The sequence below is a fragment of the Gracilinanus agilis genome, chromosome 5 (assembly GCF_016433145.1).
Source record: "Gracilinanus agilis isolate LMUSP501 chromosome 5, AgileGrace, whole genome shotgun sequence".
NCBI lineage: Eukaryota > Metazoa > Chordata > Mammalia > Didelphimorphia > Didelphidae > Gracilinanus > Gracilinanus agilis.
The window spans coordinates 31,183,516-31,210,101 of NC_058134.1; the positions used below are offsets into that span (position 1 = coordinate 31,183,516).

At 43.9% G+C, this 26,586-nt stretch overlaps 1 protein-coding gene across 1 annotated transcript in view; it reads right to left on the bottom strand.

Moving 5' to 3' along the window:
- LOC123249129 (ubiquitin-conjugating enzyme E2 E2) overlaps positions 1-26,586 on the bottom strand; it is a 334,090-nt gene that overhangs the window by 24,936 nt on the left and 282,568 nt on the right. Inside the window, exon 4 of the mRNA XM_044678116.1 lies at positions 10,338-10,485. Within this exon, the coding sequence (XP_044534051.1) occupies positions 10,338-10,485 (148 nt within the window). The remainder of the gene's footprint in view (positions 1-10,337; positions 10,486-26,586) is intronic.

Consider the following 26,586-nt stretch of genomic DNA (forward strand, 5'->3'; position numbering starts at 1 on the left):
GGGAGGGGGAGGTGAATTAGACACAAGTCCAACAAGAATTCCTAGAAGAGCAAAGTGACTTTCAAAACCAAATAAGAATAGTAGGGGAAAAATTAGACAAAGAAATGATAGCAAAGGAAAAAAAATATGAAAAGACAATTCCTAACTTGGTAAGAGAGACATAAAAATACTGAAGAAAAAAGCACTTTAAAAAACAGAATAGGTCTAATGGAAAAAGAGGTACAAAAACTCACTGAAGAAAATAATTTCTTAAAAATAAGAATGGGTAAGTTCAAGCTATGATTATGAGATGCCAAGAAACAAAATAAAAGCAAAAATATGAAAAACAGAAGAAAATGGGATGTCTCATTGGAAAACTTATCTGGATAATAGAACAAGGAGAAGTAATTTAATAATTATTGGATTATGTGAAGTTCATGATCAAAGAAAGAGCCTACATATCATATTTCAAGAAGTTATCAAGGAAAACTGTCCCCATATCCTCAAACCAGAGGGTAAATGAAAGAGTCCACCAGTTGCCACCTGAAATAGATCCCAAAAGAAAATTTCCCAAATCCCAGGTCAAAGAGAAAGAAGCCAGAAAGAAATTCAGACTCCATGTAGCCACAGAAAGGATCATACCAGATTTAGTAGTCACTACATAAAAGGAACAGAGGGCTTCAAATATTCTAGGAGTCAAAAAAGCTGGAATTATAACCAAGAATAACTTACTCAACAAAACTAATATAATCTTACAAGGGGAAAAATGGATACTTAATGAAATAGAAGACTTTCAAGCATTCTAAATGAAAAGACCAAAGCTGAACAGAAAATCTGATTTTCAAAAACAAGACTCAAGAGAAGCATAAAGAGCTAAAAAGGAAAGAGAAATCATAAGAGACTCAATTAGGTTAAACTATCTATATTCCTACATGGGAAGGTTATATCTATGACTTAAGAATTTCATTACAATTAGGGTAGTGAGAAAGATTCTCTACAGAAAAAGGGTGAGTAAAGAGTTCATTATGATTGCAGGAAGTAAAAAAACCAGCTAGGTGAAAAAGAACTTTTATAGTGGAAGGGAATATGGAGGGCAATGTTTCAATCTGATGCATCTAAATTTGTTAAAAAAGGGGGAACTATATATAATACACACACACACACACACACACACACACACACACTCTCTCTCTCTCTTTCTTTCTCTCTCTCTCTCTCTCTCTCTCTCTCTCTCTCTCTCTTTCTCAACTGGTAATAGAAAGTTATCTTGCCCAATATGGAAACAGGAGGGGAAGGGGATGAGTAAAAAAAGAGGGAGGCAGGTGGATAAAAGAGACGGCAATGTTAGAAGCAAAACAGATTTTAAAAGAAGGATGGGATAAAAAGAGAGGATAAACAGAGAATGATCAGGGAAAAAAGGAAAAAAACCCTATATGTTCTAAAATATCTCTAGCTGCTCTCTTTGTGGTAGCAAAGAACTTGAAATTGAAGGGTTGCCCATCAATTGGGGAGTGACAAAACGAGTTTTGGCATATGATTAATTGTGATGGAATACTGGACTGCAAAAAATGATAAGCAGGTTAATTTTGAAAAAAAATGGAAAGATCTATCTGAAATTATGAAGAGTAAAACAAGCATAACTAAGAGAATGCTATATACAACAGAAATATTGTTTGTAGAATGACTTGTATATGTCCACCTCCAGAGAAAGAACTGATAAATATAAATAAGACAGTTTATATATATAGATACATACATTTTTTTTCATCATATGATGCTTTCTCTAATGGGGGGGGGAGGAAGAGAGAGCATTAAATGAGTATTTTAATATAACAACCAAATTTAAATAAAAAATACTTCCTCTTAAGCAAGAAAAAAATCCTCATTTGAAATAAACAAAAAAAATTTGAAAGATAAAAAATTCCATTGACCTAATAAGGATATTTACTAGTATCAAAAATAAAAAGGGAAAATGCACTACCAAAGAAGATGAAATTAAAGCAATTTGTAGAAGTTATTCTGCCCAATTATATGTCAGTAAAGTTGATAATCTAAGTGAAATAGATAATTATTTACAAAAATATAAATTCCTCTGATTAACAAAAGAAATAAAATACTTAAATGGCCCTATCTTAAATAAAGACATTGAACAAGTCATAAATAAGCATTCTAAGAAAAAAATCTCCAGGACCAGATAGATCCACAAAGGAACTCTACCAAACATTTAAGGTACAATTAATTCTAAATAAACTATTTGAAAAAATAGGTAAAGGAGTCCTACCCGTATCCTTTTATGATGCAAATATAGTGTTGGTACCTAAACTAGGGAGAGCAAAGACAAAGAAAGAAAACTAAAGCCCAATTTTCTTAAAGAATATTGATGCAAAAATGTTAAATAAAATACCAACAAGGAGATTATAGCAAAAATATCACAAAGATCATATGCAATGATCAGGAACGCAGGGTTAGTTCAACATTAAAGAAAATATGAGTATAATTGACCATATTAATAATAAAACCAACAAAAATCACATATCAATAGATGTAGAAAAAAACTTTGATGAAATATGACCCTTATTCCAATTAAAATCCCTAGAAAGGACATGAAGCAATGCAATCTTTTAAAAAATGAAAAGTAGTAAAATCAAGAGCAAGAATTATCTTTAATGGGGATAAAGTTGAAGCCTTCCTGGTAATAACAGGGGGAGAAGTAGGGATCTTCATGATTACCATTATTATTCAGTATTGTACTAGAGATGTTAACTATCACAGTAAGAGAAGAAAAAGAAATTTTGCAGATCATATGATGTTATGCTTAAAGAACCCTAGAGAATCAACTAAAATACAAGTTGAAATAATTATGTTTCAAGATATCAAATAAACTAACATAATTCATCAGCATTTCTACATACTACCAGCAAAATCCAGCAGGAAGAGGTTAAAAAAAATCCCACTTTAAATAACTGCAGACCGTATAAAATACTAACGAGTCTACCTGACAAGAAAAACCTGGAGATTATATGAATACGATTACAAGATACTTTACACAAAGAAAGACAGATCTAAACAATTGGAGAAATAGTAAATGCTCACTGGGAGGCCAACCCAATATAATAACAATCACAATTTTATCTGTTAATTTACTTATTCAGTGCCATGCCAATCAAAGAATTATTTTGTAGAGCTAGAAAAAAAAATAATAACTTTCATCTGGAAGAACAAAAGGCCAAGAATACCAGGGGAATCAATAAAAAAATGTTAGGGAAGGGAGACTAGTAGTTCAGATTTCAAATTATATTACAGTGGTAGTCATCAAAATAATCTCGTACTAGCAAAGAAACAGAGACTGGGTGAGTGGAATGGATTAGTTTCACAATACACAGTAGCAAATGACCATAAGTAAATCTAGTGTTTGATCAATCCAAAGAGTTAAGCTTCTGAGGCAAAACCTTAAGACAAAAATTGCTAAGAAAACCAGAAGGCAGTTTGGCAGCAGCCAGGCCGCGCAGGAGCAGGGCTCTGGGCTTGGAATCAAGACAACTTCATTCATGAGTTCAAATCTGGCCTCAGACACTGGCCAGCTGTGTAAGTCTGGGCAAATCACTTAACCCCGTAACTTAATTTGCTCAGTCTCTCACTTGTAAAATGAGACGGAGAAGGAAATGGCAAACCGCTCCAGTATCTTTGACGAGGAAATCCCAAAATGTGGTCATAGAGTCAGGACTGGAGGCCAACATCTCACACTGTATACACAAAATAGGTGAATGATTTAGGCATGAAGGGTGATATCATGATTAGGGAAGCATGGAAAAGGTAAGTTACATCTATGGAAAGGGGAAGAGTTTATGTCCAGAGAAGAAATAGAAGGGATATGAAACAGACCATTTGGGTCATGTGAAATGAAGCACAAAATTAATATAGCATAAATTAGAAGGAAAGAGGGAAACTGGGAAAAAATTTTGTAGTAAATTTCTTTGATCTTTAAAGGCCTCATTATTCAACTACATTGGAACTGAGCCAAAATTATAAAAATAAAAGCCATTCTCTAATTCATAAACAGTCAAAGGATATGAACAGGCAGTTTTGAGAAGAAAATAAAGCAACCAAGTTATATGAAAAAGCCTCTAAATTACTACTGATTAATGAAAATTAAAATAACTCTGAAGTTCCACTTCAAACCTCTCAGATTGGCTAACATGACACAAAAGGAAAATGATGAATCCTAGAGGAGATATGGAAAAATTGAGACACTAACATATTTAGTGGAATTGCGACCTGGTTCAACCATTAAGGAGAACAATTTAAAACTATGTCTAAAGGGTTATAAAACTATGTATATTCTATGACCAAGTAATAACACCACTTAAGTGTATATCCCAAAAAGACAAAAGAAAATGGAAAAGGATCTATTTGTACAAAAATACTCATATTAGTCTCTGCATGGTGGCAAATTGTAAATTGCAGAGATGTCCATTAACTGGAAAATGGTTGAACAAGTTGTGGTACATGATTGTGCTATTAGAAATGATGAGGGAGAAAGAGAAATTCCATTTAAAATAACTCTTAAACAACATAAAATGCCTGGGAATCTACTTGCCAAGACAAATATAGGAATTATATGAACACAATTACAAAACACTTTTCGCACAAAGTCAGATCTAAACCACTGGAAAAAAAATTAATTGCTCATGGGTAGGCTGAGCTAATATAATAAAAATGACAATCTTATTTAAATTAATTTACTTACTCAGTTCCATGCCGATCAAACTACCAAAATTATTTTATAGAACTAGAAACAATAATAACAAAATTTACCTGGAAGAACAAAGATCGAGAATATCAAGGGAATTAATGAAAAAAAAAAATGTGAAGGATGGTGGCCTAGCAATGCTAGATCTCAAACTGTACTATAAAGCAGTAATCATCAAAACAATCTGGTAATGGCTAAGAAATAGACTGGTGGATCAATGGAATGGATTAGGGCTAAAAGACCTTAGCAATCTAGTGTTTGATAAACCCAAGCATCCCAGTTTTGGGAATGAGAACTATTTGGAATATTCCAAGAATATCTGGAAAAAATTTCTGGGAAAACTGGAAAACAGTACTGCAGAAACTAGTTAGAGATCAATATCTCACACTCTATACCAAAGTAGGGCCAAAATGGCCATAAGATTTAGGTGTGAAATGTGATATACCATAAATAAATTAGATCTATGGAGAAGGGAAGATAAGACCAGAGACAGAGAGCACTATAAGTTATAAAATGAATACTTTTGATTATATTACATTAAAAATCTTTTATATAAACAAAACCAATATAATCAAGATTAGAAGGGTAACATCAAACTGAGGAAAAAATTTTATAACAAATTTCTCTGATAAAGGTCTAATCTGCCAAGTATATAGAGAATGAAGTCAAATTTATAAGAATATAAGTCATTCACCAATTGATAAATGGTCAAAGGATAGCATTAGCAGTTTTTATTTTATTTATTTCTTTATTTTTTAAACCCTTACCTTTTGTCTTGGAATCAGTACTATGTATTGGTTCCAAGGAAGAAGAGTGGTAAGGGTAGGCAATGGGGGTCAAGTGACTTGCCCAGGGTCACACGGCTAGGAAGTGTCTGAGTGAGTCTAGATTTGAACCCAGGACTTCCCATCTCTGAATCTGGCTCTCAATCCACTGAGCCATCCAGCTGCCCCCAGCATAAGCAGTTTTTAGATCAAGAAATCAAAGTTATTAATAATCAGGTGGAAAAACATTCCAAAGCACTCTTAATTAGAGAAACGCAAATTAAGGTACCGGCTCATACCTATCGGGTTGGCTGATATGACAGGAAAGGAAAGTGCAAAATGTTGAGAGGATGTGTGGTAAAATTGGGACACTAATGCATTGTTGGTGGAGTTGTAAACTTCTCTAACCATTTTGGAGGGCAATTTGGAACTATGCCCAAAGGGCTATAAAACAATGTGTATCTTTTGATCCAGTAACATTACTACATCTGTATCTCAAAGAGATTTTTTAAAAAGGGAAAATGACCTTTACAAGAATATTTAAAACAGCCCTTTTTTATGGTGGCAAAAAATTAGAAACTGAGTAGATGTCCTTCAATTGGGGAAAGGCTGAATAAACTGTAGTATATGATGGTGATGGGATACTATTGTGCTAGTATAATGAGCAGCATGATTTCAGAAAGAGCTGCAAAGACCTCCATGAACGAATGCAGAGTGAAACAAGCACAACCAGGAGAACTTGGTACGCAGTAACGGGAATACCGTGAGATGACCAGCTAGGAAAGCCTTCGCTCCTCTCAGCAACACCACAATCCAGGACGATTCCCCAGGGACTTAGGGCAAAGGATGCTGGCCACCTCCAGAGAAAAAACTGTTGGGAGTCAGAATGCAGATCGAAGCCTATGATTTCTCACTTTCATTTATTTGGTTTTTTTTTTTGAGGTTTTTGTTTTATACAAGTATTCTCTTAGAACAATGGCCAATACGGAAGTTTGCTTTGCATGAGAATACATGTATGACCCAGATTGAATTGCTTACCATCTCTGGGAAGGGCCAGGGAAGGGAGAAAATTTGGATCCTATCACTTTGGAACTCTTATGTGGAAAATGGTACATGTAATTGGTAAAATAAAATATCTATGCAAAAAAATGAAGAGGGGATTGGTTTCAGAAAAACTGACAAAAACGAAGCGAGCAGAAGCAGGAGAACGCTGCTCCCAACAACAGCAATACTACAAGGATGATCCCCTGTGGAAGACTCAGATGGCCAAGACCACGATCCAAGAAGACTCCAAAGGACCCAGGATGTTCTCATGCTCTCCGCCTCCAGAGAGAGAATGGTTGAACTCTGAATACAGACAGAAGCACACTTTTTAAAAACTTTATTTTCATTGTATTGTTTTGTTTGTATTTTCTTTTACAATATGGCTAACACTGAAATATGTCTTTTATGCCCTCATATGTATAATCAAAATAAAATTGCCTTCTCAAGGTGGAGGGAAGGCTGGAGGGGAAGAAGAGAATTGGAAATTTAAATTTTTTTTAAAAGATTGTTAAAAAAATTTTATCATGAAATTGGGAAATATTTAACGAAAAAAAATTTTTAAAGATGGCTTGTTTTACTGAGGAGAGTCGTGGAACAAGGCCAATCGGTTGAAATTCTAGGAATGGGATGGAGGAAAACTGTCAAAATTGCATTGGATACAAAAATAGCAGGTGCCGGGCAATCTGAGATGGAGGAATCTTTGCCAAGCACTGTAAGCGTGAGCATTTTTGCCTTTAAAACAGAAGCCGGAGCTAAGTCAGTGGTGGCACTCAGAGTGTTGCTGCTAGTCCCAGGGTAGTTTTCATTCTTCACGAATTTGGAATTCATTCACTCTAAGTTGGTGGGGCTCCAGCCAGGACTGGAGAACTGTCCTGCTTGTTATTGGGGCAGTGAGAGGGCACGGAGCCTTGGGAAGGGCCGGGGACCCAGCCTGGGCTCTGAAGAGCCAGGTGCAAATCCAGCTTCACACAGTTACTGGCTGTGCCACTCACCCTGTCTAGCTCAGCTTCCTCCACTCTAAACGGGATAAAAGTAGCTGCTGGGCCCAGGCTGTTGTGCAGACCAGGGAGATAACAGCCACAGCGCTCCCGTGTAGGGGAAAGGATTGGACCATGACCGAGCGGCGTTTGACGGACACAGACGCAGGAGCAGCAACAAGGGAGGCACACAGGCAGGAAGGGCAGCCTGTTCTGTGAGCAGCCTCGCGGACTTCCGCCTGAAACAAATGCTGTACACGAGGTATTGACGACAACACGATGGGAGAAGCCATAAGAAAGGGCACTGGCGGTCCACGCTGGACTCAGCTGTCTCGGCTGCTCTTAGCGGCCCCTCCTGGGAACGCCGGCAGCCCAGCCACGAAGGGGCCCTCCTCGACCCCCTCCCCAACCGACGGTCAGTTGGTCAGAGGAAAAGCCGAGCTGGGACGAGACTGCCAGGGATCCTGCTTGATAAACCGTCAGTGACCAGGCCAGCTAAGCTCCGTGCACTGATAGCGGATCCTCCACCAGGGGCTTCCAAACTGTAGGGGGACTGCTAAGGTGGCTCAGTGGATGGAGAACCAGGCTCCGAGACCCGAGGTCCTGGGTTCAAATGGGGCCTCAGACACTTCTAGCTGGGTGACCCTGGGCAAGTCACTTCACCCTCCATTGCCTAGTCCTTACCACGCATCTGCCTTGGAACTCATACTCAGAATGAATTCTAAGATAGAATTTATTTAAAGGAAAAAAAAAAAAAAGATTGTACTGGAGGCAGTTTCCACGGTGAGGAAATCCTATCTCCTAGAAGCGAAAAGGGACCTTATAGCGAGTAACGCTGATACACTATTAGATCATCTTTTATTTTAGATATATGCTCTTGAGTAAATGCAGGGGCCAATGTTTTGTCCCAGAACGATCTATAATTTTAAAGTTGGAGTCAGTTAGGGAAAGAAAATTATCTTAAAACAGTTTTGCTTTAATTCACCTAAAGCATTAAGCAAAGATTTGTATAGATCCTCTTTAAATGTTCAGAGTCTGGGTGGTTTATGGCCAACTGGACCTGATGAAATTAATTTTGTCTCCTATAAAATAAGATACATTTTTGTTTTATACTTGGTGTTTTCTGATAATAAAATTATATCAACGTGGGACTTCACTTATCTGGACCATATAATTATGTTAGTTATTAAACATTCCATCCCTAAATTCTATGACTATGGCCATAGTAGCATTTATTCTTGAATTTGGAGGTATTTTATAATAGTGGCAAACTTTAGAAAAGGCATCAGAGTTCCTAAAACAGGGATAGCCAGGTAGTTCAATGGAGAGTGTACTGGGTCTAGAGTCAGGAAGACCTGAGTTCAAACCCAGCCTCAGATACTTATTAGTTGTATGACTCTGGCCAAATCACTTAACCCATCTCCCTCAGTTTTCTCACTTGCAAAATGTGGATAATAACTGTAAGGCACAATGCCTGGTACACACTAGGCACCAATGCATGTTAGCTATTAGTACTATTATTAGCAGCTGTCAAATGTGCGGCCCATGACATACGAAACTCCAGAAGGGGTCAATTGGAACTAATTTAAAAGAAAACTGGCAAATGTTTAACAACCACCACAAAAATAAACAAAAGGACCATGCAACAAAGATGAGGTTAATTTGTGGTTTTCCAAGTTGCTGTGATTGCCGGGACCTCCTTCTATTTGAGGCTGGCACCACTGGCTGTACCGGAGAAATCACGGGTCCAGTTTCTATCCTGAGAACTTTCTGACATTCTGGGTAAATGGCAATAAGGTTCAGAATCAGTTCGTCTCAGAGGCTGCAGAAATCCATTTGTACCTGGACTAGAACACCCCAGATCTGTGCCCAACAAGGGATCTTTGTTGTGCCAATGGCCACCTCTGTGAACAATAACAGCCAGGGCGCTGGCAAACATTTAATCTGCTCTCCAGAAGGAAAAAATGTCCCCACAACACCCTTTTGAGCTAATGGGCATTAGGAACATTTTTTCCATTCATTTCTTAGCCTAGACAATCAACAACACAATAAACTGAGATCTGATGAGCAGCCTTTGCTTTTTTTCCTGAGGCACTGATGCTCCACAATGAAAACTGAACAGCTGGCTCTCCTAAGTTGGGATCTTGGTGTGGGAAAAGAGACCGGCAAGGGGATGGGGAGATTCCACTCCGCCAGAGAGAGGAGCTAGCAGGAGAGCCAGATGGCTTTCAGAAAGGCCCTCCTATCTCCTAGGCAGCTGTATGGCCCTATCTGTGTTTTAAGGCCTTTCCCAATGCAAAGAAGCCAACTGGTGGGTTTTTTCTCTTTTTGTTTGTTTGTTTGTTTGTTTTGGTCATACAGTTCTTCAGAGACTGTGAGAATGCTGGAGGGTTCGGTCTCAGAGGTGCTATCGGATTGTTATCACACTTTAATAGCCTACATTTCTGAAATTAGCATCTTCTCCTAGGTATATAATTAAGGCTTAAACTCTTCAATTTGAATTTTTATTATTATTTGGCTGTAGCATTTAATGTACTCTTATCATGTTGTCCTTAAATGCACTTTCCCTTCTGGAGGAATTTTTCTTTAATTTATATAATAAGTGCTCTTCTTCCCTAGCCTGTTCCCATCCCTCCCTCCCCTCCTAACACATACAATAAGAAATAAGCCATGAAGAATTTAATTTAGGAGAGGGCAGGAAACATCCTACGGAAATTTAACATTATTCATGAAAGGAAAAGAAGGTGGGCCAGACCATCAAGAGTTGCCCAAGCCCGGGGTCTAGATTAGCATCCAGTGCCTATGGCACTTGTAGCCACTTACCAGGGTTGCAATCTGTGAGAAGTGAGCAGATGGAGAGAAGAACCTTAGAAATGGTGAGGGCTGGACTCCAGTTATCCTTGAGGATGTCCAGACAGATCACTCCTTGGCTGTTAATGTTACAGTGATAGATTCTTGTCCGAAATGTGACCTAGAGAAAAATGGGAAATGATCATGAGTGAACATGCTGAATATCAATGGCCAGACAAAAAACTGGAAAATGAGGAGATTGGGGAATGGCTGAACACATTGTGGTATCTGCTAGTGATGGAATACTATTGTGCTCAAAGGAATAATGAACTGGAGGGATTCCATGTGAACTGGAAAGACCTCCAGGAAGTGATGCAGAGTGAAAGGAGCAGAACCAGGAGAAAATGGTACACAGAGACTGATACACTGTGGTACAATCGAATGTAATGGACTTCTCCACTAGCAGCAATGCAATGATCCAGAGCAAGGCTGAGGAACTTATGAGAAAGAAAGCTCTCCATATCTAGAGAAGAAGAAAAACATAGTGTGAAAGAATTTAAATTCTTTGTCTATTTTAAGTTAATCAATCAAGAACCCCGAGTCCCTGCCTTTCACACTTAGTTTGTTGTTAACACTTAGTAAGAACCTTTTACTAGAAAAGGAAGTTCAAACCCTAAAGGACCACAAGCACTCCACCCCCCCCCCCCCGAAGGGCCAGGCAAATTGGGGGACTGTGGTTGATTCCTGAGATGTGACGAGGAGAGTGGATGGGTGGAGAACACTCTGCAGAAGCAGGAGCCTCTGGGTCCCTGAGATCTTGTGCGGTCTTTTGCCTTGTGAGTGGATCGAGTTCTTGGTCGGCTTAGCATCTTTTGAGGTTTCAGATTTCGGCTTCCTGATTTGGACTTAGGATTCTGGTGAAGATTTGGCTTTCCTGCCTTGGAGACTTGGGTTGAAGAGGGATGCTTACTTGGGTGAGACTCTTGCCTCCTTGGCATGAGAGGTTGCCCCTTGCAGCTCAGCCTCTTCTGTGTCTGTCTCTGGTTGTTGAAATGTCTGGCTGAAGACACTCTCTCGAGATGGTGAGATTCACATTAGCGGTCTGGAGGCACTCGGACCCAGATTTAGGGTATATTTAGCTAGGCAATATTTTCTACCTCCTTCCTATATGTCCCTCTCTTACCATGACTATTTTGTTGTAATAAAGCTACTAAAGCTACTAATGGTCTCAACTTAATAGTTAATTATTATAAACGGCAACCACAACTTTTAAAATTCTTATATTTGTCAAACCCATTTTAATTATTACAATAGGATCCATCACATGATTTGATAGGGATATGATTAGGGTTTTGATGTTAAAAGATCACTCTACTGAAAATAGTGATATTATGGAAATAGGTTTTGAACGATGATACATGTATAACCCAATGGAACTGCTTGTCAGCTTTGGGAGGGGGGAGGGAAGAGGGAAGGAAAAGAACATGAATCATGGAACCAGGGGAAAATATTCTAGATAAATAAATTTATAAATAAAATATTATGTCAGACCAACTCAGCCACTTAAGTGAAACAAACCTTTCCATTTCTTCTAACAAGGAGACAAAATAGTCTTAGATTAAACTATTACAAGATCTTGTTAAAAAGTTACTAGAGTTTTAGGATTTTCCCCAGGGTTTGAATGATTCAATATTACTAGTATGATCAGTGTGGAAGGACCAGTTTTAAAAAATTCAAACTTAAGGTCTGATACAATGGAAAAAAGTAAAGGAGTATAGGTCCTGAGTTCAAATGCAGACTTGTTGCCTCTGGTCAAATAATGGAATCTCTCTAGAGGTTCAGTTTCCTCATCTGTAAAACGAGGACCTGATGTTCTCTCAGATACCTTTCAACTCTAAAAATAAAAATCCATTTTCTTAGGTTCTAGAGCTAGGGAACATTCATGGGACATCTGTTACAATCATCTTTTCCTATCCTATATGGCTTTGAACATTGATACATCCTTATCATCAAAGGCCTCATGAATATTAATGATAAACTATTGATAATGATAATTCTTTTGTTCTTGTAATGAGTAATTTAAAAGAAAATATAATTTGATACCAGCTTTCAACAAAGAATTTTAGCCCATTACAAATAGCATACTTTGCAAAATTAAAGCAGTTATGACAGATGAACACTTGCTCTCCCAAACTGTCTTTATCAGTGCTGTTAGCCCAGAGCAGAGGGCCAGCAGGGGGACCTGGTTGGAGGTGACCAGGGGGCTCAGTGGTGTAGGAAGTGAGTATTGATGATGTATGGGATGTGGGTTTGAACACCCCACCTGACAGATACCAAAGGGCCAAAGTAGTAACTCCCCACCCTAGTAGGATAGGCCCAGTCTTCTGTGCCACTTCTGTAAAGACCCCCCCCTCCTCCTCTTCAAAGGGCTTTTCCCCACAAGATGGAGAACAGCACCAGTCTTCCTTCCCCTCAGCCACTCCGCCACCTCCCCCTAAATGTAGCAGCTCCCAACTCTAATTAGCAAAACTAACAGGGGTTTATTAAAAGATAAATGAATTCAAGGTACAGGGGAAAAGGTATTGGGGAATCAAGGATGGTGGGGAAGGGACGAGCTTCACTGTCAACTGTAGTCTTCTACCCGAGAGAGCAGCTCTGGACTTCTGTGGAGGTCCGGTCTCAGGGACTCTCCTAATCATTCATCTCTAAACTAATATAGAAGGTAAGTAATAGGGATAAATGATTCAAGAAGGATCAGGGAAGGAGAGATCCCCCCCCCCCCTTTGGGCCGCTCCCCCAGGAGTCAGGGCTTTCTGGCCAAAATGGAGAACTGCTGCTCCGTGTCTTCTGTGTTGGTAAATGAAGCTTGTTGAAATGGTGTTGGTCGTGGTGGCCTCCAAAGAGTCCCAGATATAGGGGTACAGAGGAGCCAGATTCACTCAGGATCCACCCAACCCCCTTCAGCCAACCCCCCTGGACCCTGGTAGGTTCAGGAGTGAAGTGACAGCTGGAAAGCTCCTCCTCCTATGGAGCCTCCTTCACATTCCAGCAAGGTCATGGGGCTGTTCCAAGTTCCATTCCATCTCTAGCTGTATCCATACTTGGCTCCGTTTGCAAAATTCAATCTTACACTTACAGTGGTTAGACAGCTAGGCCTGGGTTCCAATGCTTCAAAAACCAGGAAATTCAGACACTTCCTAGCTGTGTGACCCTGGGCAAGTCATGTAATGTCTTTCTGCCTCAGTCTCCTCCGGCCCTGTAAAGTGGGGATAATAATAGCACGCTCACACGTGTTGAGCATGTTAGCGATAATGACTATTAGGGGCGCTTCCTGACTTGGCCCGGTGAGATCTGACCCAGGGTGTCCCCTCTTCCACCTCAAGGCCCAGGACAGCGCGTGAGGCATCACTCCCTTTCTCACGAGCCTTCGGATCTCCTGGGCTCTCTGCCAGTCATTCTCCATCCTGGCCCCGGGCCTCTGCTCCGGCCATCTTCTCTGCCTGCCGCTCCCCGGCCTCCCCAGCACTCTGTCCCCACCACCTCCTCCCGCCCTCTTCCTGCCCTGCTGCGTCCCAGAGCAAGGCTCAGGGCTGGGTAACTTGGCCTTTGTTATGCCCCGTGCCTGGCACAGAAGAGGCAGTGAAGGGATTTTTGTTGAAAAAATGAAGAAATGTGACCCGCGTTTCTGAAAAATCCCCTCTTTAGGCTCCATTCACGGCGATTGAACCCAGAGCAGCTGGCGTGCCAAGTGAGGAGCATGTCTGGGCTGGCCCCGTGGCGGCCAGGAATCATGTGACTGACGCCATTTTTAGCCGGCTTTCGGCGTTTCGGGGCGCCTCAGCCTCGCCCAGAATGCAGCTGCTTTAAGCAGGACTTCCACTCTGGGCTGAATCCCTGGGCCTGGCCCAGCCCAGCCCAGCCCAGCGTGATGCTCCCAGAAGGGCCGGAATAGAGGCCTAGGCCTTCCGGAAGCGGCAAACCTGCCTCCCCCTGTGAGGCGCTACTCGGGAGGGGAAAGGAGATCCATTATGCAGAAGCAGTGCCCGCCCCACCTTTTGTAAACAGCCAGGAGAGACAAAGCGGGAGCCTGGGGGCTGCAGCGCAGTCACCAGGAAATGGGAATCTGAAGGCTTCAGAGAAATTTGGGAAGACTTCCTGTGTATTGGGGGGGGGAGGGGGTAGCCTACGGGCCGGGAACACTTCTCTTCCTAGGTTCGAGGATAGCCTCAGACAGTCCTAGCTGGGTGATCCTGGCCAAGTCCCTTCGCCCCCAAGGCCTCGCCCTGACTGCTTTCTTGCCTTGGAACCAACACAATATAGATTTTTTGGGGGGTAATTTATTTATTCATAGTAGAGATTTTAAGATGGAAGGTAAGGGCTATTAAAAAAAATAGTAAATGCGATCAATTGTTTACCACCCCAGGGAAGAGGTAGAGGAAAGAGGGAGGGAGGAAGGCGCCAAGAAAATCGGGGGCCCCAATAAAAGCCAATGTTAAACATTATTTTTACATATAACCGGGGGAATTGAAATGTTATTGTTTTAAAAAGAGTAAATCTGATCATACCCCACCCCCCGCTCCCCATGGTGGTGCAGATTCCTGCCCTTCACAAAGTCTGTTTCCACTGCGCAATCGCCTCTACACAACGCAGCTTCCCTTTTGCTGGAAACCTTTCCAGAAGCCGCAAGGCCTCGGCGCTCCATTCCTTCTCCAACCCGCCTGCGCAGACTCTCCATTTGCATGTTGCCATTTAACACTACCCGCGATCTGCCGCCGCCGCCGCCAAATTCGCTAGAATAAGGCAGCCAGCTTGTATTTTTCCCTCCCTCCGAGTCCCCTAGGTCGGCAACCCTTTCCTTAAAGCTCCCTTTAGACCACGGCGGCGAAACCAAAATCTCTGGGGAAAACCTGTTATCCGCCAAGGGCCGGGCTGGCGCGCCATAGGGGTTCACCCGCCTACGTGACGGCCCATCAGCCCACGTGACTGCAGCTCTACAGACAGTCTGCGGCGGTTCTGCTCTCTTGTCTGCGGCAGCCAGGCCTGGGCGAATGCCCGTCTGTGCGGAGTCGGCCCCCAATAAACATTGGTTCAGGGAAGCAGCCGCACCTCAAAGGCCCCCCAGCACCAGCCTTTTAGCATTCGTTGGGTTCCCCTTCCGGGTGCCTTTTCTTTCTCTCTAAACCAGCAACAATTTCTTAAAGCTTTCAAAATAAAATTAAACTATCCATTTTTTTATTTTTCAGAACACGTTCACAATTTGAAAAGAGAAAATGTAGCCTGGGTCGGCTTTAATCTACGGGCGGGTGACCGACCTTGGCGTCCTGGGGAAGTGTAGGATAGTCTCGATTCACTTGAATGGTGAATTATTCAGGGGCCTATTTTAGATCATCTAGCTAACACGTCGGTGGCGCCTCCTGTTGGCCGGCGCGTTAAATGCTTCATGAACAGCCCCTGGAGGTGGGAGGGGCGCTAATAAGAAACAAAAAGGAAAACTCTGAGGCCGGGCTTACTCGGCATGGACTACACTAATTGATTTACAATTGTTTTCTCATTTAATCCATACATAACCCTGGCCGCGGTGGCTCTTATTGTACCACATTGTACAGAGGAAAAAACTCAGAAAATGGGCTGGGCGACTTGCCCACGGCTAGTAAGTGTCTGAGGCTGGATTTGATCGGATCTTCCTAACTCCGGGTCGGTACTCCATTCACGGAGCCACCTGGCTGCTCTGAAATCGGTACCTGCCATAACTTGGGCGTCTAGTTATAACCTGCACAGAAGGCGCCTAGCCAGTGCGGGTGGGGGAGCTCCCACTAGCCCGTCTCCTCTTCACCACCACCATCACCGTCACCATCAGCGTCACTGTCAGCGTCAGCGTCCCCGCGCTCGCCCTCGTCCCCGCGCTCGCCCTCGTCCCCGCGCTCGCCCCCGCCCCCCTGCCCCCCCCCCCCGTGCTCGCTCCCGCTCGGAGGAGAGCTCCTCTGACAGACGGTGCCCTTCCTCCGGCCCGCCAGGGGGCGCCGGTCACTCCAGAGTCCACCTGGGCAGGCAGGGAACGTGAGCCAGCACGCAGGCGCGGCTCTCCTTCCGGGAAGAAGGGATAAAGACGTTAAGAATAGAAACAACAGCTTTAGGCCTTAACCACAGGATTCGCTCGGAAATACTTTAAATAATAAGCGCCTTTGGAGAATCAGCCCTATTTAGGAAAATTCCACCTGCATGCAACTTTTCCGGAACACTCATGCATTTCCTGCTCCAATAATTCAACCCTTTGTGATTTACGGATTGGGGTGTTACCAAAATCGGCCATAATCCCTGTGGGGGAAGGGAATAAACATTTATGAAGTGCCTACTAGGTGCCAGGCCCTGTGCCAAGCACCGTACACGTATCAGATGATGTCATTCTGTTCTCAAATCCGTTTTACAGCTGAGGAAAGAGGCAGAAGTTGAGTGATTTGCTCAGGGTCACACAGCTAGTAACTATTTGAGGCCACATTCAAACTCCGGTCTGGATCTCTCTTTCACTGCTCCACCAGGCTTCCTTCGCTAAACAGGGCTTCCCAACCATTTGGGGTCCCCTTATCTCCTTGTCTTTACATCAGCCTTTGAAAGGAAGTATGTTTTGGATTTCACTACTCATAAAAGACATAAAGTGATTAATTTTCATAAAGCCATTTTTATTTATCAAATCATGACTTTTGAGGGGGGGGGTAACAAGGCTGATAAATATATAAAGTCCTCTAGGCAGCACCCTAGATTATTGGGTTTAGACAGGAAGACCTGAATTCAAATTCTGCCTTATGCACTTAGTGGCATGTAACCTTCTGGGCCAAAGCTTGCTCATCTATAAATGAAAAGCGTGGCATTGGGGCATCTAAGGTTGCCTGTAGCTATCATCTACAGATAAATGTTTAACAATTGATACTCCTGAAAAAAAGGAGTCAGCAGGGTACACATGTATGTTTAATCTTCATTACTGCCATTTTCTCCACTTCTTTTTTTGCCCTTAATGCCCGTTTCAGAATCCAGGCTGGTATTGGTTCCAAAGCAGAAGAGCAATAAGGCCTAGATGCTTGGACTGAGGAGCCTGTCTGAGGTCAAACAGCTAGAAAATATCTGAGGCCAGATTTGAACTCTGCGCCAAGCTCTGCCCACTGGGATACCCAGCTGCCCCTTCTCTATCACTTTAAAAAGTCTAGAGACAATCCACAAAAGAAAACATCAAGTCCTGATTGGCAGATGTCCGGGCCATTGCTGAGATCTAACCACTGCCTCTAAGTCCAGGGCTGGCTCCGCCACAGCCTTGCTTTCAGCACTGCTTCTGTGCTCCAAGAAACGATTATCCCAACATGGTCAAATACATCAGAGATCATTTGGATTCTGTAGTTTCTGCTGTTGTTACTGTTGTCAACCAACCAGTTTCTTCTTGATCGAGGGTTGAAAGCGATAGTGGTGTCTCCTGCTTTGCCTTGAGTTTGTTTCTTGCTTTGCATTCGGCTGAGAATAGCTCTGAGAATCCTGTTTCCCAGAGATAAGTTGTTTATAAATGGGATTAAATCTCTGCGAGCAAAAGTGGCAAAATGAGGATACACTTCTCCAAAGGAACACTAACATTTTAGTAACTTCATTCATTGGAAATCAATTCAGAGTTGCTGGTTTTTGTGGAGATTAATTAGCTTGTCGTTTATTGGGCCACTTGTTGATTGTTTTCTAGTTCAATATGAAAAAAGGTTTCATCTGGTTTGGTAAGACTTTTATTTCTTTAAGCCTCTCTTTCCAGTTTTTCAGACACGCTGAAAATACCATTCCTTCCCTTTCTCACCCTATCCCCTGCCTTTGCTGCTTCCTTTTCACCCTTTTCTTTCTAATCCAAGGATTTTTTTCACTAACACTCCCACTTTGGGAATATTTTAATAGGAAAACATAGTTATTTACCAAACATTTCTTGTCCCCCCTTGACAAAGTTCCTCTAACACTCTGGGAGTACATGTGCCCCAAATGGGAAACTCCTGACTTAGGAGACGGCTGAAAGTTAAGACAACCAAAAAGTTCATCTTCATCCCTCTACCCGCCTCCCACCTTTAGGTAATCCAGAGGAGTTTCTCCAAATGGAGCTAAACTGGTACTTGAATGAAGGAAGCATAAATTACTGTGAAGTCTTTCTAGTTTGGTAGGACCTCCCAGAGTGGAGTACCTTAGACCATCTCCAAGCTATAATGAACACTGGAATACCTCCTTAGTAGCTGGGACTTTAAATTCAAGTTCATAGTAAATAATTCTATTAATGAGATAATTCTGAGCAAGGAAGGAAGGCAATGTGCTAGGGTGGAAAGAATTCTGTCGGGGGGCCAGAGGGTCGGGGTACAAATTCCAGGTAGCAAAGCGGCTAGAGTGACAGTCTTGGAAGGAGGAGGACCTAAGTTCAAATCCAGCCTCAGACACTCACTAGCTGGGTGGCCCTTGGCAAGTCACTTAATCTTTCTTGGTTTTTCATTTATAAAACAATCATTATAATAGCATCTATCTTGTAAGGCTGTTTTAAGAACTAAATGAGATATTTGTAAAGCATTTTGAATGCTAGTTATGATTATCATCATTACTGTAGTGACTCTTACAATTCTCATATCCTAGGAAAGCTAAACATCGTCCCTTCCTTTGGATTTTCTTGCAAGGCCCAACAGAGGACTCTGTACTCAGGATGTCATTTATCCTTGCTGGATTTCAGTTTTCCTATCTTTAAAATGAAGAGGCTGGATCAGATTATTTCAAAATTTTCTAGTTTCAACATTCTTTTAACCTTTTTTTTTTTCCAAGCCCTAACATTCTATGAGTCTGAGGAAAAGGGATTTGGTCAGCCAATTAAAACTGGGGGGGAGGAGGGAAGAATGACAGAAGATCACAGCTCTCAGGGTACAGACAAGTTTTTCCAACTGTTCCCCCTGCTTCCCCATCAAGTCCGCAGAAGGTGCTCAGAGAAGAGACACTGCATGAACAATCAAATGAAAAAAAGCTGAACCCCAAAGCTCTTTCCGTCCCATCTTCCCCAAGAGTGCGAAGCAGCGAGAAGGTGACAAGGGCCGGCCTGGCCCACGTTCCCTTGAGAGCTCGCTGTGGCGGTATGCTGCGAGGACGAGGACATCCCTTCTTTATTCATCAGCCTCTGTGTGAGGGGAGGGGCCTGGCCAGGACGGGACAGATGTCCACGGAAGTGCCATCTCGGAGGCAGGGCGATTCGTCTCTGCTTATTACTACAAAAGTGTGCCGTACATAATGACAATTAATTAGCAAGCACAACAGCTGAGATGCTTAATGGATTACCATGTAAAGTGCATAATAAATGACTGACCATATGACACTGGCTGTTAAATTAAAGACAATGACACAAACATGCACAGAAGGAGAAGAGCATCTTTTAAACATTTGCATGTAAGTCTCACAGAAGACATCTCCACAAGATGGAGCATATTTACAGATTCACTCATGAAAGAAAGAAAATAAAGGCTCCCTCCATCTGGGAGGAAATCGTGGCCGGCCACATTTTAGAAAAATTGTAGACATGGGAAGTGAAGCTAATTTATCTTTAAGAAATGTGGAGGTCATCGATTCACAATCTGCGGGGTGACCCCCAGAGTGGGGCACAGCCAGCCCGAAAGGACAAGGATTCCGTCTTGTGCGGGGCCCTCGGCGTGCCCAATTCTGGCAGGGATACCGTAACTGAGCAGGGCCTAGGAAGCTGGCGGAAGGCCGGCCCTCCTGGACAGACAGAAGAAACTGCACTCGAAAAAGAGAGCGCGTTCAGGGTGGCTGGAGGCCTCCCGGCTCAAGGGAGCGCCCAGAGAGACGCTCGGGTAGCTCTAAGCAGAAGTGGGGATCCGGGGCTTTGAGAAGGCGAGAAGGGAAGAGGCCCGGGGCCTGCAAAACCGGGGAAAGGAGGCAGAGAGTCCACCTCGGGCCCTAGAGCAGAGCCTGCACAGCTACAGCTTCGTGCCGGCCCAGCACAGGCATGAGTGTGTGTGTGCACGGCGGAGTTTGGGGTCTCTCTAAGGATAATTTAAGTGGCTATTTTCAAGGTGGCCAGAAAGCCAAACCTGACTCTCCTCGAGGACGATCTCCAAGTACCCCCAGGGTTAGGCTCATCGGGCCCCTCTGGGGTGCACTTAGGACTCCCGGCGATTCACGGCCTAATGTAGAAGCGAATTTGCGGGCATCACCAGAGATTCTTCACCTTCTCTGAGCCGAGCCTCGGCGCCTTCAGACCTTTGGGGAAGCCCTCAGGTGCCTCCCAATAAAGCTTTTAAGTGTATAAAATTCACAGGACTACCAGGGAAGCCAAGGCCACAGAGAGCCTTATCAGAATAGCTTAGGAAAGAAAAGCAAGTCCTGGCCCTGCTCTTCTGCCTTGGAACCAATATATAATATAGATTCCAAGATGGAAGGTGAGGGCTTAAAAAAGGAAGCATTAAAGAAGTTTTTAACTAGTAGTTTGACGGGGGTAGGGGTGGGGGGAGAACTAAAATGTCTGTGAAATCTGACAGTCTTCAATGCATCTCTGCCATACTTGGAGATCCAGCTGACTTTTCTTGATGGATATATTTTGTTTCTATATCACCTCAACTTTCCCTCGTAACCCTTTCCTGCCACCCCATATAGCAGGAGCAACAAGAAATTATTGAAGAAAAAGAGAGAAAAAATGATCACCCAACCCAACTGATATGCTGAAAAACTGAAAATATATGCCCTGTTCCAGACCTGCAGACCTCCCACTTCTACAGAAGAGTTGAGGGATGCATCTCCTTAGATTTCTTTTTGGGGCACCAAGCAAGCGTTAGCTTTTTTGAGGTGTTATGACCTCCTTTAATGGCCTGGTGAAAGCCCATGGGCCTTATCACATAAGAATGCTTCTAATACAGAGGGTTACAAATCAATAATATCAAAATAAGGTGATCAAAATACAAAAACAAAAACCAAAAAAAAAAACAAAAACAACACACACATCCATGTTCAAAGATGCCTCCCACCTAGATTAAGAACTTTGGAATTCTGAAGAGAAACAAGGAGAAGATAAGAAAGGGAAAATGACCCTGAGTATTTTCCGGGGTTACTAAAAAGCATCAGGACAGATTAGTTCAGGGTACTCTCTCCCACCCCCAAAGTGGCAAAGATAACATCTCCCTACAACCCAAATACTCTTCACTTCTTTCTGCCTTTTCCACTGGCGTTGGAGCACATTATGTTCTCTAATGCCTTCCCTCAGTCATTCTTGTCTTTGGGGCATGCGGTGGCCCAATCCACGGCAATGGCACTGCCTGAGTGCAGCATGAGCATCCCGCTCCTGGCAAAGGCTGCCTGCCATTTTGTCTGGGGGACGAACTTTTCAGGCCTGCCATTCTCAAAATTCACTCACAGAGCCATGGAGGAGCTTTGATCCGGGTTGGTGGAGATTCTGCCAGAATGACAGTATCACAACCTCGCTGAAGTCATTTAAGGTATAATCTGCATTCTCCGAGACCGCTTGAGGACTTTAAAATTTTGTCTTTTTAAGTGAGAAGTACATGTGAGTTTATGCTGTTGCCTCCCTTAATGGTGACTTCTCAATTTCTGTTCGCCCAGCATCCCTTCACAGATCTTCTCCCTCTCCTTTTTTCACAATCGACCGGGTCCTCTGGCACCATCAGGCCCTGAAATTCCATCCCACCTCCATCCTTGTCTTCTTAATCCATTATGGTTCTATGTCACTCATCATTTAAGCTGATAAGAGTTCCTGAGTCTTTCTAAATTGTTTTTATAATACTGGTGTTACAGTATAAGTTGTGGTTCTGCTCATTTCACTCTGCTTCATTTCATAGAAATCTTTCCACATCTCTTGAAATGAAAATATCTTTCTTCATTTCTTATAATATAATTGAAATTCATTTTTGGACATGACCAATATAGGAATATTTTGCATGACTGATATCACTCATGTAATATCCATCCCTTTCTTCCTTCTTCTCTCCCCCTCCCTTGATATCTTCCTCAGTGTGTAGAGAAATGGGAAGAAAAAATAAAATTAATTTTAAAAATGGCCCATCAGGATTACAGAATTCTGATGCTTCTTGCTACCTCCTAAGGCAGAGAAGTGATGCGTGAGAGTTTCAGAATGGAACTTATTTCTATTTTCAGATACAAATTTTATGTGTGTGTATAACTGAGTAGAGAAAGTTGTGAGGGTCAGTAGGGAGGACAAAAAGGAAAAGAAGATGAAGACTATCAGGGGAATGTTCCTTCTTATTGATGCTTGTCAAGTTCACCATTTTAAGAATGCTCTAAAAATGATGTGGCCTCCATGGCCAGCTCTCAGCATTTCCCCGGGCTGTCTTCCAGGCACCCTCCCTTCTGTATCCCGGCTCCTCCAGCTTCTTTCCAGTCCGGGCTAAAACTGTACCTTGTATGAGGCATCTTTCCTAGCCGTCCTCAACATCAAGGCTTTCCCCGGTCCATTCTCTCCCACGTACCATCGCGTGGATTTATCCAGTACCTGATGTCTGCTTTCAGCCCAGAACGGCCTCAGCCAGTCCAGACCAGCCGTGCTCTGACTTCACTTCTGAGGGTGGGCTGGAGCTCCACATGTCCGGGTGCCCGTCGTGCCCTCCGCGCGTGTCTGTGTCCCGTAGAGAGTGATGGGGTCTGTCGGGAGCGTGTCTCGCACACACAGCCCACGACCACGTCCTCCTCGGGACTGGGGGCCGGTGTTTGCCTCTCTTGTGTCTCTAGGGCTCAGCCCAGGACCCGGCTCTGAGCAGGTGCTCCATAAATGCTTGCTGATAAGACTATCACGAAAAAAAAGATGGTACCATCTTCGGTATCAGGACTCCCCCACAGCCCCCGCCTCCACCAGCCTGTGGTTTCGATGTCCCTCTCCGTGGAGAATCAGCCAAGAGGCTGCAGATTAGCTTCTGGGTGTCGATGGTCACTTTTCAGCCCAGGGCGGACCCTTCAGGGGTCAGTGACTTGTCCAGGGTGATACAGCTGGTATCCCTCAGAGAAGCCTGGAATAGAAGCTCACTCTCTTGGCTTAATGAGCCTTGGTTGATTGTAGTGGACCCAGTTTTCCTCCCAGCATTTCCCACTTGGCTCCTCTCAGGCTCCTCAGGGTTGCTTTTCTTCCTCTGCGGACCCCAGAAGAGCACCTCGTGCCCGGGGAAGCACCTCTTCTGGAGACCCTGTCCAGGGTTTGGGGTGGAATCCTGCCAGAATGTCTGAGAGGAGCTGGGAGTGGAGGGCGCAGTGGCCACTGCTCCAGCTTCCCACGTTCCAGCTTCCCGTGTTCCGACTTCCCGTGTTCTGGCTTCCCGTGCTCCTCTGGCTTCCCATGTTCCGGCTTCCCGTGCTCCCCCGGCTTCCCATGCTCCCCGGGCTTCGTGCTCCCCCGGCTTCCCATGCTCCTCCAGCTTCGTGCTCCTCCGGCTCCTCCGGCTTCTCGTGTTCTGACTGGCTGTTGCCTGACGCTCTCTGCCTTGAGGCTAATCGGAAACAGTGTCTTTAAATAAACATGGCAGGCCGCTTTTCTTTTTCCTTCCTATAATTTGCTGTAAACATTATTCTATCTTAGAAAACTGGCTGCTACGAAAGAACAAATATTTGTTTTTTAAAAGCTAACAATTGAACAGAAGCAACAAACTGTTTGTTCTTTTATAAATCATGTTAGATTGACTTCATGAATGGAGCAGATGTGTGTACAGCCATAGAGAGAATGGAGAAACCAAGCATGAAGGAGCTCCATGTTCAGATCCTTCAGTCCCAAGACTATGACCCAGTTCTTTTTCTCCCACGACGGGGCCTAGAACAGCATGGAGAAGACATTCAACAAATATTTAATGAATGAACTAAATGGAGAAATACTGGATGATCCATTGAAACAAGAGAGCATAGATGTGACTGATACTGCTAAAAGGAAGGACCAACACGATGCCCTAACACAGGCAGTCTATCAAACCATGGAGCTAGTGAGGGTGCTACAAAAGGACTGGAGTTCTTTATTCTAATCTTGACTGAAAGCCATTTTTAATATGCTACCATTGATTGGGGGGGGGGCGTTCATAGAGATTAGAAAATTTGGTAAGATTAATTGCAAAGGTGGAATAAAGAGTATTTTACACATCACTAAAATTTAAGGGAGAAAGCTCTTAGAAATATGAGAATGACACATGGAAATGCAAGGTATCTTCTCTGAATAAATCACACCATGTACAGTAGGATGAATTTTAAAGAGTCAAATATTTGGTTAAGAAGGACTGATAAATACTTTTCTTAATGAAAATGCAATCGCTGCTGTTCTGACAATTCCTGAAGCAAGAGCACGCATGTGAAGAATTTTATTTCCTTCAAAGAACAGTTAAATATTTTCTTCTTTTAGAATTTTATTGGGTCCAGATGACTCATTCACAGTGGACAGAATGAAGTACAAAGAAAATGAAATACTTATCAACAATAAGAACAAAATTATCATTGTGAAAACAGAATTCATTTATTTATTCAAGAAACATGTGTGATGCCTCTAATTTGTGTAAGATGCTGGGAATAAAGAACCAAAATCTGCCCATGAAGAGCTTACATTCCACCAGGGGATTGGATGCGTGGCCAGAGAAGACCCGGGGCCATTGGGACGCCAAGTTCCCATCCAGGAACGTCTGCCATGTTGGGCCAGTTACCGGATCGAGCCTCAGAGTCTTCATCTAAAGCAGGGACTCCCAAACTTTTTTGGCCTACCACCCCCTTTCCAGAAAAAATATTACTTAGCCCCCTGGAAATTAATTTTAAAAAAAATTTTAATAGCAATTAATAGGAAAGATAAATGCACCTGCGGCCATCACGGCCCCCCTGGATCGCTGCAGTGGCGCCCACTTTGGGAATCACTGCTCTAAAGTAAGGGGCAGCCCCAAAGGAGCTCTCCCGTCTCTTCAGAGCCAAATCCATGATTCGAGGTCAAAGCAGGGTACTACAGCTGGGGGCACGTGATCCAACTGGAGGGAAGCAGCACAGCCCCGTCCTACCGGATTTATAGTCAAAGGAGCTGGGTTCAAATGCCACTTCCAGCACTTACTGGCTGTGACTTTTGGCAGGCCGCTCTAACCCCTCAGAGCCTCCATGTGCTCACCTGTAAGAGGAATGGGTGAAACTAGACCACTCTGAGGCTCCTTTTAGTTGTCAGTTCATCTTCTGGAAAAGCTCGTGTGAGAAGGGCCCCACAGCACGGGCAGGAGCCATCGGACAGGAGGAGGCGCCCTCCTCTCGGGGCTCAGGCGGCTGCTGCCTGGACGCGTTCTAGCCCCCACGGCCGTCATCGGCCTCTGCCCAGGGCTTCACACCTGCCCGCTGAGCCCGGAGAGGGGCACAGGCAGGAGGCAGGCCTGCCCGGAGAGGTGCGAAGGGTCTGCCTGGGGCCGCGCAGTCGCTCACCGTCTGATGTGCTATTTGAATCAGGTCCGGCCGGCAGTAAGTCCAGGCGTCTGTCCCCTGCGACATCTTGGTGGTCGTTCCGCTGTTTCAGTCACCTCTGACTCGGCGAGCCCCTTCGGGGTTTTCCTGGCAAAGCCAGGCAGGGGCCATTCCCTTGGCTTGCCCACTTCACAGAGGAGGGAAAAGAAGTCAGGCCGGCTCCGTGACTTGTCCAAGGCCACACAGCTATCTAAGTGCCTGGGCACTCGCCATAGATGCCCGCAGGGGCAAAAGAAGGCAGAGGCAATAGAAAGCCATCAAAAGCCCTTCCAGGAGTCCAGGAGAACCAAGAAGGGGGGAAGAAGGAAGCTCCATGTTGGTCCTTTCCCAGTATCCAAAAGGGAGAAAGTGGGTTCAAGACTCTCAGAGAGGTGGGGGATGGACGCTGCAGGGCAGAGAGTGGGCAGAGGCAGAAAGAGGACGCGGCGCTGTGCCAAATCTACCTGGACAGTCTCCAGGACCGGCCGCCTCTGCCGCCTTGCCAGCTTGCTTCTTTGAGCAGGCCCTGAGCCCCACTAGCCAGCCCAGGGATCTTGGGGGGCCCTAAGGGGGGCAGCACAGGCCGAGGAGAGGCTGCGCAGGAAGCCGGGGAGGAGGCGGCTGGGGAAGGGCCTCCGATGTCCAGTTAGACTGAACGAATGAGAACTAGCCCAGGAGGAGGACACACGAGTCCAAAGGCCTCCATTCCCACCTTCAGCACGACCCCAGAAGCAGGCGCCACCACGCTTTTTTTTTTTTCCTGCTTTTTAACGGAGAAAGTAGAGGCGGCTCAAGGAGTGACCTCCCCACAGTCACGCAGTCTCGC